This window comes from Dipteris shenzhenensis, chromosome 4 (assembly GCF_047967505.1).
Source record: "Dipteris shenzhenensis isolate YYH24624 ecotype China chromosome 4, Dip_SZ_1.0, whole genome shotgun sequence".
NCBI lineage: Eukaryota > Viridiplantae > Streptophyta > Polypodiopsida > Gleicheniales > Dipteridaceae > Dipteris > Dipteris shenzhenensis.
In genome coordinates, this window is record NC_141599.1 from 35,959,250 (window position 1) to 35,977,532 (window position 18,283).

The window sequence follows — 18,283 nt, forward strand, 5'->3', positions numbered from 1 at the left end:
AGAGAAAAGTGAGAGAGGGTAGAGAAAAGGAGAGGTGGTGTGGAGGATCTGGGAAACTTTTCTTGCATCTTTTGTTTACTTGTTTTTGAGGAGCCAGTTGGGGGGATGCTGGCTCATCCAACAGAAGTTGGACCAGGGTGAGGCTAGGGGCAGGGAAGATAGATATAACAGCTACACGAGAGTGGGTGTACATAATAAAAGCGATGCTGAGAGGTGTAAACGATGGAGGATATCATGAACATAGTAAAAGCAATGAGAGGTGTAAACGGTGGAGGATATCATGAATCGTAAGGAGAGGCGAGGAAGAGGGGGTCCACATTATCCCCTCTGCAGTATGTGCACAAGTTATTGTGGGCAGAGGGGCATTATAAGAATGAGACGGGAAGACAAGGATGGAGTATTCACTGCTTGGCGATGTCAAGAGGAGAGGAACGGGACTAAAGGAGGTGATGAAACGAAATGAGATTCTTTGTTAGTGTCGAGTGGAGACCCATCAGGCTCTATGGGATAGCCACATGTCTGATTTACAATGACCTGGATAACTGTTTTTCTGCAACCCTGCCCGGCCATGGAGGAAGAAAATGCAGAGAAGATGGGCGGGTGGGTGTGGTGGTTCAAACTACCAGGTGATTATGATTTAAATAAAGGCTGCCGCATTAATGCAAGAAAGGATGATTGGTCATTTCGGTCTTGTTTATTTTCTCGCCCAACTCCTTGGGCGGCCAGACACCATTTTCTTTCCTCCACGTATTGGACCAAGTAAGCCTATGAATGTGCCCTCCACTTTTGATGGGCGGCGGGGTGGTGTGAACCCGCCCTAAATGCGCATGTTCATGCACCTATGCAATCAGATATGGACCATCTCTTTGAGTTAAACAAATTCTTTCTTGAAGCAGTGGGGGCAATTCACCAACTGAGAAATGATATCGTACAATCAGGGGGATGATGCTCTGTGTGTAACTCAAACACACGGCTCCATGCTTTTTCTCAAGGCAGAGGCCATTCAGCCTTTGAAGGGTCCCTTCAAAGGATAGTAACACCCCCTAGTTTTGCTTAGTTTCTGCCCCTCATCACTCAACACATTGAATTCAAGCAATCCCAAAATTGAATAATGAGGCTGCTGTTGTAGTGCAGAAACATCTGGATATAATTGTCAGGTTCACAATATCTGCTCCTTTCCCTTTCACTGGAATGCTTTTGCAGGATTGAATTGTAATGTATTGTGTTTCCTTCTTATTGTGAACATTGATGTGACCCTTTGATTGGCACCAAATGTTCTGTTGTGCAGCTATGACACTGGTCCCTATAGGATTCTGCTTGAGCATGCTATACTTTGCATCAAATCACTCGCAAGTTGTTGGTCTTATTGGTATGCACACTTACCTTCAAAAATCTAAACCACCACCATTTCAACCCTGGTTAAAGGTTATGCTCTCTCTCATTCAGGTGAGGTATGTGAAATTATCTCTTGTTGTTGCATATGTTCAAAATTTGCAGGAGTGGTTGCAGCAGTTTTTGGTTACATTATAAAAGAGCTTTTACCACAATATGGCAAAAAAGCGGAAGAAGTGGTTCAGCAGCGCATTGTGCGTGTGCAACAAAATATAGATAGAATGCAACACTGGATAGACTTTGTAGTTGCCAAAGAATTCAAGGCATCACCATCCAATGGATCTTGCATACCTGCACATGGACCTTCAAACAATGCTTGCATTGAATTAGGTACTATTCCAGCGCGAGACATCAACTTGGGTGTATGTGAGCGCCATACTAATCAGCTGGAAACGGAGATAATCTCAGAGTTTAAACTGCACCGCCTAGCAAAGTGCAGCAGCAGTAATAGTTTCTCCGATAAGTAGCCCTTACCAATATTTTTCTGGAAGACCTGTCAAGAGTGTTGTACTTATGCAAAATCAGGCTACTGAGAACATCCACATCGGAGACCGATGAAACATAAGAGTTTGTGTGTTGCACAGCTCTTGCTCGAAGTTCTGTTCTGATCTTTTACAGGGAACAACATATTTATTTCCTTCTAGTGCAATCTTTGTGCCTGTGACACAAAGGTGAGCTTTTAGCGGAGACTGCAAAGCGTAATCCTCCAGATTTAAACTGAAGGTGGCGGTTGCTCTCAAGAGGATCCTGCTAAGAAATTGGGGTTCAAGCAACAGCTCACGATGAAATACAGCTTCCACTCTGAATCTCCTTGAGGTGCAGGGACCCTTGATCTATCGTTGCTGCTGAATAGAATGAAACAGTTCTCCTTGCACGTTCCATCCTTGTGAAGACTCGTGCTATGCATGAGTCTGTTTTTGAATCCATCCCCCCTTGTATTTTGCCATATTCAACAAAAACAAATCTTGAGATGCATTGCACTAAAGCTCTATTGTTATTATATCTCTTGCTTACAGAGTTTTGGCCACTACACCATCAACCTTAAGGTTTCTGCCACAGTATCAATACATCAGGTAAACCCTGGGAAGTTAGCATCAAGAAATCCTTATCTGAAGACACTGCGGAGTATGACACTAAATGTTGGCAAGTGTCTGCATTGACATCTCAGAAATATATTAATAAGACAATTGTATAGGTAATATGGGGTTTCTTGTGGATCTGCGTTGTTAGTTGACACGCTTTTTTCACCACATTAAATCTAATGTATTTTTGTTAAAATACTGTCATGATGTATGCAACATATACTTTGATGCATGTACATTCTAATGAGCAAAAAAAGGAGATTGAAAGTGAGCATGTTGAATGATGCGTGTTTCAAAGCACAATGCTTCAAGTTCCACCTTAGCGTTTCTCCCACTGACATGTATCAAGCAATACATGCTTAGAGAGGTGGCACGCTTTTTCTCCTAAAACTGTTGAACTCGAGCACAAGCCCTGCCTTGTCTGAAATTCAGATTATGCTCATGTTCAGGTTTAGCTTCGAAAACTGCACTTGTATGCATTGAAAATGCCTGTGTGCGGATGGGTAGGTAAACTCAGCCAATATGTAGCCTCCGATGCCCCACTAAAGTATGTATATGCCCCTTGTACAGGCTATTTATTCTAACAGGCCTCAAACGCAAACATGCTCATGACTCACCCAAACACCTTCGCAATGAGATGTTATATAGGCGGTCCAACCAAGCCGTTTTTCAATCCGAGCTTGCATGATGAAGTTATCACTGCTTCAAGTTTACACGCTGGAGGAGCTCTAGCTTTGGGTTAAAGAAGATCTATCGCAGAACCTTCGTTTCCATGTGAATGACCGCCACTCACGTCTCTCAGATCTTTGAGCTTCCTTTCAAGCTATCTTCCTTCGCTCAACAACACGCATGCATGCACTCACTCGCTCTCTTATAGTGTCTCTCACGCACGTAGCAGAGAGCGCCATTCGACCAAGTACACAGAGTGAAAGAAGAAAGGATTGGTGAATGGGCATTCTGATTCAGATCTAGTTTCAGCTTTGAATTCCGTTAGCTTTCGATTTCATTTGAAGCAATCGGCTATTTACCTCATAATTTCAAGTAGAGTTCAATTCAAAACCTACATCAACTGAATAGAGATCTATGTACTTGCCTCAAAAAGGGGAAGGTAATGGTATTGAAATACATACATTTTTGGGCTTTTCGGGTGTTGCTTATATATATATATATATATATATATACATATACATCTCACACACACACACACATATATACTTTTCTTGGACTTTTAGGGTGTAGGTTTCTCAGTTTTGTAAGAATGTTAGAGTGCTTTTATACACACACACACACATATATATATATAAAGAGAGACATACATGCATACATACATGCATGCATGCACACACACCTTTGTAAGACTAGAATATATCCAATTGTACAAATTCAATTTTCGTTTGTTCTAAAGTCCAAATTTCTACATTGAAAATAAACTAGGTTGCGGTATGCAGCCCGGCTCTAACTCCAAATTGGACCGACTCCTCACTATTATCCAATTGGAGTTTCAGTAGCAAGGTCGTGAGCTTTGTCCAACAATTACTCAATCAATTGATGGCAAGAAAGAAAACATGCAATTATCTCCCTCCTTATATAATAGATTTGCAGGAAGAATGAATGAAAAAGTATGCTTTTGGGTCAAATTTGGAAGGAGTGTTTTAGTCCTTTAGATCAATCTAAAATCAAGGGCCTAAAATTGTACACGTGGCTTAAGGAGAGCTCACAAAAGGTTGCATTTCGAGAAAGTATGTTTCAAACCCTTGGATCTTCATAAAGATCAATGCCTATAATCACGACACATGGCTTAACGAGGGCTTAGAAAAGGAAAACTTTCTTCTAGGCTGCCTACCGTAAAGAGAAACTGAAAGAGAAGAAAAATGAGCTAACAAATTTTTTTGAAAAACAAAAGGTAGACATACCTAGCAAGCAAAGCAATGCTTGGCCCAAGCATAAGCAGTTATACTGGGTTTCTAAAGACTCGAAGTGTCTCTTGGGAAAACCTAATGCTTACAAAAATACGTCAATTAAATAAAATGGAAAGATAACAAGAAACAAAGAAGAAAGGAAAAAAGTGACTAAACAAACATATTAAGAAACAAAACAGAAAAATCAAGAATAAAATCTCTCTCTCTCTCTCTCTCTCTCTCTCTCTCTCTCTCTCATATGTGATTAAAGGAAATAATGACAGAATGAATTAATTATTTAAAACTAAAGGAACCACTAACACTTATGGACAGCTTCATACAATGATGCAATATTAAATTCCTTACTTAAAAAAGGTACATGCATACTCTTTTTTCAAAACTAAAAGAAAAGTGGGATATTTAGTTGTCCATTTTTTGTTTTTGTAGATAAAAGACTTCATATCTAAGATTGTGCATCCTTTTTCATTATTTTTCTTAGATTATACCCCTTGTGTATGAACAAAGGAATCAAATTACTACATTGAGTAAAAAAAGATTCCTTAGTTGTACAAAGGCTAAACAATCCATGGAATTGGGAAGAAATGACTCCATATTTTACGATATCATAAATGTTGAGTCAATGTGAGGCATTTTCATAACGTGTAAACCATTGTATTTAGGTTGTTAGACATTTATCATATATATCCACCTCTAATCCTAGAGTAGATTAAGAGAGTCAAAGATCTAAGAAAACACAAGAAACCATAACTATTCTTCTCTTTAATAGCAGTCCATCCCTTTCTACTAGTCTAGAAATGTGTCTCTTTTGTGGCTGCATATTTGGGTTTTTGAGGTAGACAATCAATCAATACCGATAGACTTTAGCCGGCACATGCAAAGGATACATTTTAAAGAATGAAAAGGCCTATAAGGGTATACACGTATATCAATGGATTCCATCATCCTTCTCAAATGGGCCTCAGAGTCTTTCACAGTCTTATGAATTGCCTACGCCCTTGCTTAGGAACAAAACTTGCACTCAAGGAATGTGCTTCAAATATTGTGCTTTCAATATATAATATGAGCTTTGGCTCACAAATCTACTGTTCTTAAAGTATCTCATAACCTTATTTCAATTCATATCCTAAGGAAGCCACTCAAGAGGATACTCAAGTTACAGGACTTTATGAGCCCTGACTCAAGAATGGCACCCCCTCGCTAGCCAAGGGCTACTGCAACCTTTGAAGCTACTTTGACTATATCCCCAACACCAATCCATTCTGCAACCGATTGTGTAGCTGGTCAACCCATTGGATGCCAGCAATGGCAAGCAAGTCCGCACTTTTAACCCCAACCCCTATGCAAGACCCTAAGATGTTAAATCCATTCATTGAAGGAGAAGGGTCCCTTAAGGGTCTATACCTACACAAGTACATCTTGATCAAGTCAAAAATTGGAAGGAGTTGGAAAAGAGAGACGCAGCTTTAAGAGTAGGAGAGGCTATGCCACTATGATAGCCCAGTCAACTAGTGGTTTTACTCAAAACACAATCAAAGGTGACATTTTCAATGCCACCAAGTAGAATCTAGCCACTAAAGCCCATGCCACAATAACGCTATTCATTTCCACGAACCTTTGCCCAAACTCAAGGCTCTAAAGAGGCCCTTTATGAGGACCCATCATAGGCATGGAACTCCTTTATTCTCTCATATACTTATGAAAGAGGGATTCAAAGGTGGGATTCCAAGGGGACCACCTAGATAACCATGGCTCAAGCTCCAAGGGTGAAACCATCACATGCCACTTGGGAATGTCTCCCTAGATATCCTATAGAGGAGGCACTAGAGAAGCCACAAGGAGAAGAGCCTCAACCCTCTTAATCCTCTACGCCTAGGAAAGAACCCCAATCTCCACTGAAATAATACTAGACCTAGGGGGGGATGGTAATATGCATGATATTCATGAACTAACACCATCAATACCTCCTCCTAGCTATGCAATGAATCCACCAAATGCTCATGCTACACGTCATTGTGGACTCTATAGGCCATAGATTCGACAAGATCCATGTTCAGGTCCCTTGGACCAACCCCAATTTTCATGGATCCATTGGTACGCTATTGTTCTTATTTTTATATTCTTTGGCATGATGTCTATGAATTTAGTAATTTATAATTGCTTATTTTTTTGGTTGTAGACCTAGAGAAAGAGATGGATGTTGTGAATTGTGTGATAATTTATATTGTGTAAGATCTCATGCAAATGGTTCATAAATTGCTTAGCCTATTGATAAGCTAACATACATCACCTAGCTTATTTATAATCTATCCTAGCCTATCTATAATCTGTGTAAACTTTGCATCTCTACTAGGCTAGAGCTTTTTGTATTTAATTTAGTGGTGCACACACTGCTATACACTCATACGAACACACTGCATCAGCTGTGCAACAAAATGCTAGATCTCACAACTAAATATTGAAAGATTAAAAAATAATGGGATAATCTCAATTCTCGTAACAATGTAATGACCCATTATGGGGGAGACTACAAAGATTATTGTCAATGTTTTGTAGAATCCGGGCCTACTTTTAAGAACTAATTAGGGCTATCACTCATATGCTCCAAGGTGTGCTCTGTTTCATGATTGCTAGTACCCTTCTCTTGTGTTGAGGCTATTCATCTTGGTGGTTCCTAGTAGCCACTATGACATACATGTCAACCTTGTGCAAGGGACTTTAGAGTCTTGGGAGGAGATGATCCCAAGTATTCCCATGAAGATTTAGGCCTAGTATGACAAAATCATGTTTCATGTTATGAGCTTCGTTAAGGTAGACATTTTGTTAGGGATGGACCGATTTTTTAGCAAGATCCCTCTTGTAAATACTTGAACCATGTAATTCACTTTCATTATACTAGAAAGCTTCTAACTCTTCATGGATATTTATGTGAGCTATTCTTAAAATTGCATCAAAATTTGATTTAAATTCTGATTTTGTTGATGGTGGACAATATTCTTCTTCTACTTTTTTGCCCAAAAAAAACATGAAAATATTATGAAATTTTGAATACCACCAATAACAGCTCACTGAGAATCTGGGAGACACTACTAGTGGTAAGTGCAGTAATTATTGGCCTACTACTATTTGTAATAGAAAACATACCATTGGCTAATGGTAAACTATTAGCACAATAGATACAAACTCACTAGTGATAGTGTTTGTGCTTCCCACAATATCAACACTGATACTTCATGTTATCATAAAAGATAGTGATATTACCATTGGTACCATCTATAATAGTGATCTTTGTATTTGTATTTGGGCTAATTTTACTGGTAACATTGCCTATAGTGTTAGGATTTCCCTGCAACAATCTTCTATATAGTGGCAAGAGAAGCAATAAGGGCTCCTCATTTTGACAAGATTGTGGTTCATACCTTTATTGACCACTTGATGGATTGGGGGAGAGTTGGACAATGATTTCAATCTTGTGGGATACAGAGGATGAGTAAGTGTTCGTTGTGCTTGTGGGAGTGGTTTGCTTCTCTTAAGGGGAACCCATGGACCATGACTTTGAGTGTAGATGTATGTGATTGTGGGGACAGTTGCGGGCTCCCACTTTATTATAGGGGTCTAGTTTACAAGAATAAGATTCCTTTCATTTCCTTGTTGATAATCATGGGTGCCTTAGATATGTTAGTTTAAATTCTTAATGATTGTCTGGGTGCACGTGTGTATCTTCTTACATGCCTCTGTGTGTCTCTACTATGAAACGTTATATTAGAGGAGTGGTCCTCTCCCTATAGAGCCCACAAAATGGAAGAGGATGATTCAAAATTGACATTCATGTGGAGAAGAAGAACTCAAGGATCACCTTTCTTCTCCACAATGATTTGTGACCCACACAAGGGTATTCTCTCCCATTAGAGGGTCAATTCAACCTAGATGCTTGTTTTGGATTCTTTGCCTTTTTGTGTATAGTGGCCCTCTAGATATGGAGCACACAAAACATGGAAGGGTATAATTTCATAAACAACATCATCATGGAGAAGGAGAACTCAAGGAGTACCTTTCTTCTCTCTTTGCTTACTATTGGAGAATTCTCTTCGTACTATAGATTTTGAGCTCTATGTTGGAAAAGGAAAAGAGTGTGGTTTGTGGATTGCATTGGATAAGAAAAGAAATCAATGGAAGAAGAAAATTGACTCCTTAAAGTTTACAATGATTCCCTAGAACCAATCCCTAGTGATCGTGTTAAGCTTTGAACAAGGCTTGAAAAGCCTAAGCAACTACCAAACACATCTCAAAAAGGAAGAATCCCACACCACAAGTCACAAGAGCTTGGGCTACACATGAAAATGCTCAATCATAGCCTATATGACAAGCCTTTCTAGGCCTCACAAAGTAATAGAAGTCATAGCCTCTTTAATAGAATGTGCAAATTCCATGCTCAAATAAAGGCCTGCAAATTGCAAGCATGCCATGCACAAATAAAGGTGTGCAAATTGCAAGCATACCATGTACAAAATTCTTCTAGTGAAGCCTAAGTGACATTGTGGCATCTACATGCATACTAAGATGATGCTTCCCCTTGGAGACATGTACAACTAGGATAACCTTAGAGAGGCATATAAGATTCAAGGCTCTTTACAATTGATCCTCTAGCCCATAACACATCTCATTAAGCAATAGGTATATTTTACAAAATGTCCACCTTACTCGTTGAATTTGCAAGAAACATAAGTTCCAAGAAAATACCTGAAGCAACAACATTTATCTTACCAAAGATAACACAAGGGGGGGTGAGTGGACCAGAAGATTAGCATCTTTAATGATGAGATGTAGCAGCACATCATAAATTGGAAGAGAACCATAGATTGCAATTGACCTCAAGAGTCCCAAGAGTGCAAAAATACTCAAAATATAGAATCTAAATATAAATCTATAAATGTAATAAGCAAAGTGAGATCAACTCTTACTTGTTGTCATGAGACAAACCCATTACCATAGATTGCAATTGACCTCCAGAGTCCCAAGAGTGCAAAAATGCTTAAAACATAGAGTCTAAATATAAATCTATAAATGTAATAAGCATAGTGAGATCAACCCTTACTTGTCATGAGAAAAATCGATTACATACTCAAAAAGGCAAAATCCTTACTAAAGAGGCATTATAATCATAGGCAATGCTCATATGGATGCATGAATAGAAATGATATTCTAGCTACATCAAAGACCTAACTCCATCATCTTTGGTGCATTCCATAATAGACGTGAAGACTCCCATCTTCCAACAATACAAAGTAGGCTGAAGCCTCTTTGATATGTTCATGGGTAACTCAAGCCTTGAACAAGGCTTTACAAACTAGGTGAGGTTTTGAAAAATCATAAGAGGAAGTTTTGCCTCCACATGCTAGAAATCCTTCACAACTAGCAAGCCTCTTCCCTTCCTATAGCTAAGAATTCCCAAGTTTGGGTATCTAGAGTAAACTGTTTGCAAAAAATTACTTGCATTGGATCTAGAACGATCCTAACCCTCAAGAATAGCTATTGGATATCCATGAGAGCTCAATAATTATTGAGTTTCAACTGTGAAGGAGACTCTATTGCATGAATTAGCCAACTCTTGAAGGAGAAGAAGGCTAGGTTAGAAGAAGAAGGACCCCTCAATCCAAATTAAGGAGAGTCTAATAGGTAGGGATAGAGTCTATGCTACCTTTCTATGCCTCCCACCCTTACTCATGAGAATTCACCTCATGGCTCTCATTATTACCACTCTTCAAATTGAGATAATTTCTTCTTTGAGTATCTTGACAATCAAGAGAAGAACCCAATACCACTACTTACCAACAATGTGACAATGGATTCCAATAGCCAATTAGAGGGGCAACTTTAATAAAAAAGCTATTGATGGGACCTATGATTATCTATTGATTAGGACTCATGAGAGTTACATAGTTTTAACACAAAGAAAACCATCATTATAATATGATTGAAGTGAACCTAGATCAAGGGGGCAAGTCATAAGCCAAGAATGCTTAGGAGTTAAGAAGCTGGCTAGATGATGCTTTTTGAGAAGTTTTTATTGGGCTAAACCATGGTGAGTGAGCATTAATTGTGCTCATGGGTGTGGTTTTTGCTAGACTAATATATTGCATAATAGGGAACCTATGTACCATGACCATGGCTGTGTTGTGAGTAAATAGTTGAGAGTTTAGGGTGACTGAATTAATTTTCTAGGGGTAGTAAGTTTCAAGAATAATATTCCATTCATCTCTTTATTTATAATCATAGATGTCATAGATAACTTAAAGCATCTTGTGTGATTATGTGTGTCCACTTGTGTACCTCCATGTATAATTGTATATTAGATGTGTTAAAACACCATGTGTGATTGTGTGTGTGCATTCGTGTATTTCCACTTGTATCGTTGTGTTTGTGTTCATGTTTGTATGCATTCATTAATGTGGTTTTTATGTGCGTATACTTTATAATTTGACAACCAAAAAATGTGTATACTTTTGTACATGCTCCTTTGAGCTACAATAATGTTCTTGTGTGTGGGTGTCTTTGTTTGTTTGCTTATTTGTGCATCTCTTTGTGAGTAGAGAATGAAGACAAAAATAGACAGGTGCTAATGATGTGATTGGAAATGTTTGATGGGGTGCAAACTAGGAATGCATTGTTTTTTTGTCTTTTTTAATATTCAGAAAACTAGGATGCAAACTAGAATGCAGTATTTGATGGGATGCAAATTGGGAAGGCATCGTTTGAAATTCATGTGGTTAGAGGGAATGCTACAAAATGAATTGCCATAGCTAATGGTGCTAGTGTTGCTCCTCATCAAGGTACAATTGAAGGCATTGATATAAATGCATATCAAGTTGAAGCTCTATATTTACAAGTAGGATTTTTGGCTCATTTGTGCATTAGCCTTTGGTTGAGGAACCTTCCACCACCCTTGCCTAGCCTCTCACCACCCTATTCTTCAACCTCTACCCCACTACTCATGAGATAGATGAGGCCTAGCCCTTGTAGTAGCTATGATTCACTTGGGCCAGAGGTTTATCTCAAGTAGGTTAAAAAGTAGATGGTACAACAATGTTCTAATTGGCTAACATTAGAGGTCAAGGTAGGCACCAAGCTTGTCATGCCTTTGGTGCATCATTTGCATGGATACATGCTACTCCCCTTTCAAGGTAGGCACCAAGCTTTTCATGTCTTTTGGTGCATTATTTGTATGGATACAGACTACTCCCCTTTTGAAGTCATAAATGTCAATGAAGGGCATAACTCGGGCATAAGGACATATTTTTTGTCTCCATAGTTGGTAGGAACAAGGGAGCATGCATCTCAGTCTCCTAATCCTTGACTAAGGATTTTTTTGACCTAGTGATGTGGCTTGGAATAAGGATGGGAGTCTAGAATAGGTTTATAGATCTCTAAAAGAGCAGGGATATAAATGTCTATGCATCGGCCTATTGATGCCAAAGACAAGCCTTTTGGAGATGGCTCTTTGAGTGCTTCCCAGGACTCATTGATTGTTGGAGAATACTTAAACAATCTAGAGTACAAGTAGGGAGGAGCCTCCTTCTCGTGATGCCCTTTAGACCACAATACATGGGCGTAGCTTACCTTTGTGATGAGCGGAGGAGATTAATGGGGAGAGGCAAAGTTATATGACTTACTTGGCAGCCACTACTAGTTGTTTGGGTATTGGAGACATGAGGCTTACATGAGCATCTCAACAGATTCTATGTTGGGGACTAAGCAATGCACAAGGGAGGAATCATAAATATCTTAGGTAGGACAATGTTGTCATATCATTTTCCAATTGTGCTTCAACTAGGCAATCCCCATCATGGGCTCCCTAGAATGGGGTGCAGATTCCAAATGCCTTTTTGAAGGAGGAGGAGTAGCTACAACAACAAGCCATAGTAAATTTTTTGTAGCAATCGGCTATGACCCCTCACCACAAATGGGCTTTTATAGCCAAGTGTTCCATCCTGAGGAGGAGACCGCTTAGGTCCTCTCAACCAAGAGACCCTATCGGAACACACTCGGTTTACATAGATGAGGAGCTCATCAGTGCCCTCAAGGACCTTTGTTTACAGAAGTAACCATGAGAGGATGGCCTGACTCTGACTTTCTTAAGGTGATTTTAGGAGTGCATTCATGCTCCCTTGTAGTTGCCCTTCCAAACTCTAGATTGCTCCCTTAGTAACTCAGCCACACAACGATTGGAGTCTGCCTTATCTTGAGAGGGAAAGACCGCGTTGACATCTGCACATGATCACCCTTTTTGGTAGAACATACAATATCTTTGCAAAGGTCTCGAGCTTGTAGTTGCACCCCCATCTTACCCACATAGTACATGACATGTAGATAGGGTTTGACTAGGAGCATAGCATCCTGGACAACAACTTCACTTTTTGGGAGGTAGTGGATTGGACACAATAAGCCTATCATAGTCCTCAAATTTGGAGAAGGCTTATAACAACATAGAGTGGCCTTTTCAAGAGGATGCCATGAGGAGAATGGGCTTCTCGAAGTGATGGATTCGATGTGTTGTGGCCTTGTACATGGGGAGTGCTAGCAGATGTGGGCCTCTCTCCTACTCAGCCCATCAGGGCTACCCTATATAGCCCTTCCTTTTTCTATTCATGGCAAAGGCTTTCGACTACTTCGTGAGATCCTAGACAACTAGTCTCACTGGCATGGGCTTATCGATCTACTAGGATGACATGCTGCTAGATTAGGAGTTTGTAGATGGCACAAATCCTTTTTGGGCATGATGATGAGCCTTGAGGGAGTCTAGGGTGCCCTTGAGGTATACTGCTAGGCATCCAGGATCAACTAGATCAAATTACTTGGCCTCCTTAGAGTGATTGAGGAGGCTTAGGATGTCATGGGCTGGGGAGGCACTCTTAGCTTCCACTAGACCCTGTGAGGTTAGATAGCGAGGTACTTAGGCTGCTAGGTGGGCATTGATATCTAAAGCAGCTGTTTTCCCCTATGTTAGAGAGTGTGCCTTATATTTGAGCTCAAGTGAACTCTTCTTAGAAAGGCGGACCCTGGTGGCCAACCAGATCATTTGGACATAGCCTAGTACAGACCCTCATGTTGGTGTTTTCACAGGGGATACATGGGTCATCTCTAGTGGTTGGTGCACAATTTCTTGTGGGAAGGATTGGATGCACAAGAAACACTAGAGCCAAGGTCACTTGGATGCATCTTCTAAAACAATAGCTTCTCAGGGATATTTAATTTTCTAAAGCCAAGGTAGAATTATAACCGGATAAATTTGGAAATGGTTTATAGATTCCACAAAATTCAAGATGTTGTCCATAAAACTAACGATCCTCAATATTGTGATGAAAGAAAAGCTCATTATAACAGAAATATCTCAAATTTGCTACTATGTCGAAGATTTCTAGCTAGCAAATATGATTTCTATTTCAACAACACACCCCATCTTTTTTAGCTCCAAACATGAGATGGTAGCATTTACCCCCAAAATGCAACATCAACAAACATTTTTTAATCTTTCTATCAGACATATGAACCATATATCAACTTTTAAAAGTATACATTTTGTATCTTGCTATAAACTTTGCTATGATGGCTTGATCTCACGACATTATGCTTTTTCCATACTCAAAATGAAATTTTGAATATAGATGATAGTTTTTTAGCAGATAATGATAAAATCAAATAAGTAACATCAAGAGTCGCATTAACTTAAAACTATGCATGTGAAAAAGTCAAGCTTGAATTAGAATCTTTATGGGGATAATGATCAACTACCAAAGCATGATGCTCTAATCTAGAACCCTAGAAGAACTGACAGAATACACAAGGATACTAGTCAACTAGCAAAGCATGCTAAAACTTGAGAAGAATTGGTAGTAATACACAACTACTTGACCAAAGAAGTCAAGCTCGAATTGAAATTTTCATAAGAATAGCAATCAACTAGTAAAGCATGATGCTCTAATCTAAAACCTTTGAAGAATTGATAGTAACACACAACTATCTTATGACCAAAAAGTAATGTTAGCATTATAAGGTATGTGGGTATCTTTGACTCAAGTTGCGAAGTAGGGCGCCCAACTCCTTGGCCAAAGAAAAGAAAAGGGCGGGAAATGCATTAGTTGAGGGGGTTGATGAGCCTCTACCAATTTGCAGATTCCTAGCCAATCATCTTTTAATGTAATAATGTGGAAGGCTTTAATGATATCATAAGACCGGGTGGTGTGAACCAGCTCTTCGGCTTCAATCCATTTTCGCACTCCATGTTGGGGGGGGGCCAAGGACCCATAGTAGAAAAGCATGGAAGCTAATTTCTCTCTCTCTCTCTCTCTCTCTCTCTCTCTCTCTCTCCTTAAAGAGATTTTAAGGTCCCACCTTGAGAGGGTCTGTAACCTGTCGTAGACGGGTCATGCTACTTGAAGTAGAAAATCATGGAAGCTAATTGGGAGGGCCAAGAGAGGAAGAGAAGAGAGAGAGAGCCATGATGGAAGTGGTGGTGGCAAGCTTTTATCTCCCCCCTACAACAACTATACATACCACACCTCTATTGCTGTGCATGTGCAATCCCAGAAAGAAACAACAATTCCCTTCTCAGCTTTCTATTCCCTCTAAACCTCTCCCTTCACAGCTCCCATCCTCCCACCACAGATTCTTCACATTCCCCCTGGCCGTTGTTCTTGGCTTGGCTCTCGTCATTCAGCCCGCCCTCCCGCCCCCTCTCGCCTTCGATTGGTTTGGCGCTCCCCCTTCTATCGAAAAAGATCCTGTCGAGCCTTTCACACTCTACGGCAGCATTTTGTAGGTGCCCAAATGCGTACTTGCCGTTCCCGGTCTTGTAACCCTGCTAAATACTGGAATAAGTAATGTTGGTTAGCTTTGCTTAGCTTCTTGCTTTTTATAGCTCATGCTCGTGTGAGTGTGTGGATAGGTGCACGGGTCAGGGTATATATATGCACATCGGTATACATGCACCACTGTGTGCTGATAGAGTGAAGAGGATGTAGTAGTCTCTAGTCCCTGCTATGTATGATGGAGTTGGTAATTTGATATCATAAGGTTTCTAACATGCACCTTTTTTTGTTACTTTTACATGAACAATATAGGTATAGTCCCAGCTTTTTCGAGATATTGATGCTAGCATGCTTGCATAATTTTAATGTGTAATGGAATGTCCATGGGGCTTCTGTCACTAACAATCCTTATATTTTTCTTGGCAGCAAAAAATACTTTATAGAGAAGATAGTTGATGGAAAGGTGGTTTCAAGGAAAAGGGGTTTCACTTCAACAGCCTGGTGGAGTCCTATTCTTTCCCTGCAGTTTCCTGTGCTTTATTTTTTGACCTTGACTAGCTACCTTCCTCTCTGGCAAGCTTCTTCGGTCAGGTTGCTTTATCAAGCTATTTTCATACCAATCCCTTTTATTAGAGGGTTGGCTTTGTTATGCGGTCATTTTCATCGGGACTACCTAGACTTTTGCTAAAGACATCGAAAGAAAGAACAGAAACTCTTTGTGCTTCTTTCCCATCCTTTCTTCAAACAGTCTACGCTATAATGAGCCTTTTGCAGAAAGGATATTGGATTAGATAATCGTTTACTAATATTAGCGGATTATGCATGCAGTGTGAATGCTTTGGATGCTGACAAGGAGACCCCTGAGCTGCAGGGGGTTCCAGCTGGTTTGAAGGTTAGCTGAATCTGTATTGGCTGTATGACGTTACCATCCAGAAGTTGCTTTTTAGAGCAGTGTTTGAAAGCTTTCTTGTTTGATCAGGTAGTGATCATAGGAGAACCTGCCTGTTCAAAGAGCGAAGGGCTCACGAGGGAAGAGACTTGCATGCCTTCTTGTAAGAGTGCATGCACTCGAGCCGTTTCTCGGCACTTGGTGCAAGTTACGGAAGAAACAGGTTATGTGCTTGATACAAATGACAAAGGAAAGGTGGTGAATTCATGTAGCAATCAGTGTGAAAACGAGTGTAAGTCCTCAACATTGAACCCTGTTGCACTTCTGTTTCCTTCCTAACATTTCAAATTCTGAATTTTTTTTTTTTTTGCAAAGAAAATTTGTTCAATCATTATTGTAAGTGGGCGAAGTTTAAAGATGTCGGTAGTTTTGTTCAGAATTGAGTGTCCACTAGGGTATGACGGGGTTGAATTTGCAATGATGCCTATTGACTGAGTTCCAGATTCGGTGGGGCAAATTTTTTAGAAGTATAATGGCTCTGCTAGGTATGCCTCAGGTAAAGAGGTTCATAATGCCATTGCATTGTATATATTATCTTTTTTTATGTCTCTCAACGTATTGAATGTTCTCTGAGATGGGTATTTCTTGTTTCCATTACTTTTACAAGAACACAGTTTTTGTATAGAACTAAGGCAAGCTTGTTTCTAATGAGGATCAGGTTGACGCCGTCCTGCGTCTCCCTTTGTAGGGATTTGTTTTATAGTAACCTTGACAAGGACAAATTGCTAGGGTATCTTACGACCTCTTTGACTACCTGTCAAAGCCTGAACAAAGGCTGTTCTATTTGTAGCAGTTCTTCCTCCCTGCATTTTTAAAACTGTTTTTGGCTTTGAATCTGGAGCAACTCTAGAGGGTTCTAAATGTGTTTTGCTCTGATGAGCTGAAAGCCTTTTGAAGGATTTGACTGGTTTAATAGAAAACTCTGTGATGAGTCTGTGTATTGACAATTCTGTATGATTGAATAGTGTACCTTTGTCCTCTGGTAATACTTATCCCAGAAACAGTTAGTTTACTACATAATTGTTTTGTCTTTTGTCCATTATTTCCTCCCTGCATTTGATAATAATAGGTTTTTAAAATGTTTCTCGATCATACTTTGTCAGGGTCTTTCTGTTGTCAGCACTTTTAAACAGTTTCTGAATTTGTTTGTTCTAGGTTTGAAGCCAGGAAAGACCACGTCTTTTATCTATCCATTCCGGCCGAGCAAATGAGTTAAGGTTATCAAATGGTATTCCACAACCTTGGCAACAATCATATGTCTCTGTCTTACTTAAGACATCATTTACTGACTTACGGTGGCTATTGACTAGAGGGCAGTAATCCTTCAAGCTATGCATTTTCTTTGCATGCGGTAAGGGGTCTCTGAGATGTATGGACCTAAGTGCTACAGGACTGCAGTATACTCTTGTCAGGGGAGTACGACCTTCATGTTTCTTAGACTTAGAATGCTCTTCAGGTCTGTTTGAGATAAATGCTTTAATATCAAGCACGTAAAAGTGTAAACGATGTCAGAGGTAATGCAAGACTGTGATGCCAATTGTACATCCTTCAAAGCAGTACCCAGAGGTACCTTTCGCAAATGGGACACACAAAATGGGATCCAGGAATGAACTATGAGTTTGGTAGGCATCCCAAAGAATGTGGCATGGGGAAATCTTTATTGATATGGTTTATCTGCTATTTGTATTCAGCTTTACAGATTTGTATGTCTGGATTTGTCTGCATTATTCATCTTTCTTGGCCTTAGAATGCTCTTGGAGGTCCGTTTGAAGTGAATGTTTCACACAATTTGTTTTAGTGTCTTGCATGGATGGTATGTATAAAGCAATTGAATTTTTATCAGGATGCATTATACAAATGTTGGCATTGATGTCTTTATGTTGCTCTTCGAATGCGTGAACATCCTTTATTCAGATTTGCTCTGCCATCCATGTCACACACTGCAATTATTTAGAACGGTGAATTGTACTCACAATTAGGTGACCTTTGTTAGGATCAAGTCGTAGATATTGTTTCTGCAAAACAGATATCTTGTAGGATGTTGACATGGCAGAGTCAAAGGTTTGAAGCTTTGTGCTGCGTCAATCTTTGGAGGACATACTTCTAAAGCTTTTTGTAACACAGAGAATTGTGATTTTT

The 18,283-nt window shown here is 39.7% G+C and overlaps 2 protein-coding genes across 4 annotated transcripts in view; both read left to right on the plus strand.

Moving 5' to 3' along the window:
- The window catches only part of LOC147902779 (putative polyamine transporter At1g31820), a 31,400-nt gene extending 28,910 nt beyond the window's left edge, over window positions 1-2,490 (plus strand). For all 3 annotated transcript variants that reach the window (XM_087373638.1, XM_087373639.1, XM_087373640.1), the window contains 2 exons: window positions 1,289-1,369; window positions 1,498-2,490. In XM_087373638.1, the coding sequence (XP_087229764.1) occupies window positions 1,289-1,369; window positions 1,498-1,859 (443 nt within the window). In that variant the 3' untranslated portion in view covers window positions 1,860-2,490. The remainder of the gene's footprint in view (window positions 1-1,288; window positions 1,370-1,497) is intronic.
- Window positions 2,491-14,791: 12,301 nt separating this feature from the next.
- Window positions 14,792-17,875, plus strand: LOC147902780 (uncharacterized). The gene is made up of 5 exons (XM_087373651.1): window positions 14,792-15,202; window positions 15,622-15,696; window positions 16,024-16,087; window positions 16,175-16,376; window positions 17,300-17,875. Exons 1-5 carry the CDS (start codon window positions 14,886-14,888, stop codon window positions 17,353-17,355), a joined length of 714 nt encoding a protein of 237 aa, XP_087229777.1. The 5' UTR covers window positions 14,792-14,885; the 3' UTR covers window positions 17,356-17,875.
- Window positions 17,876-18,283: the final 408 nt, after the last annotated feature.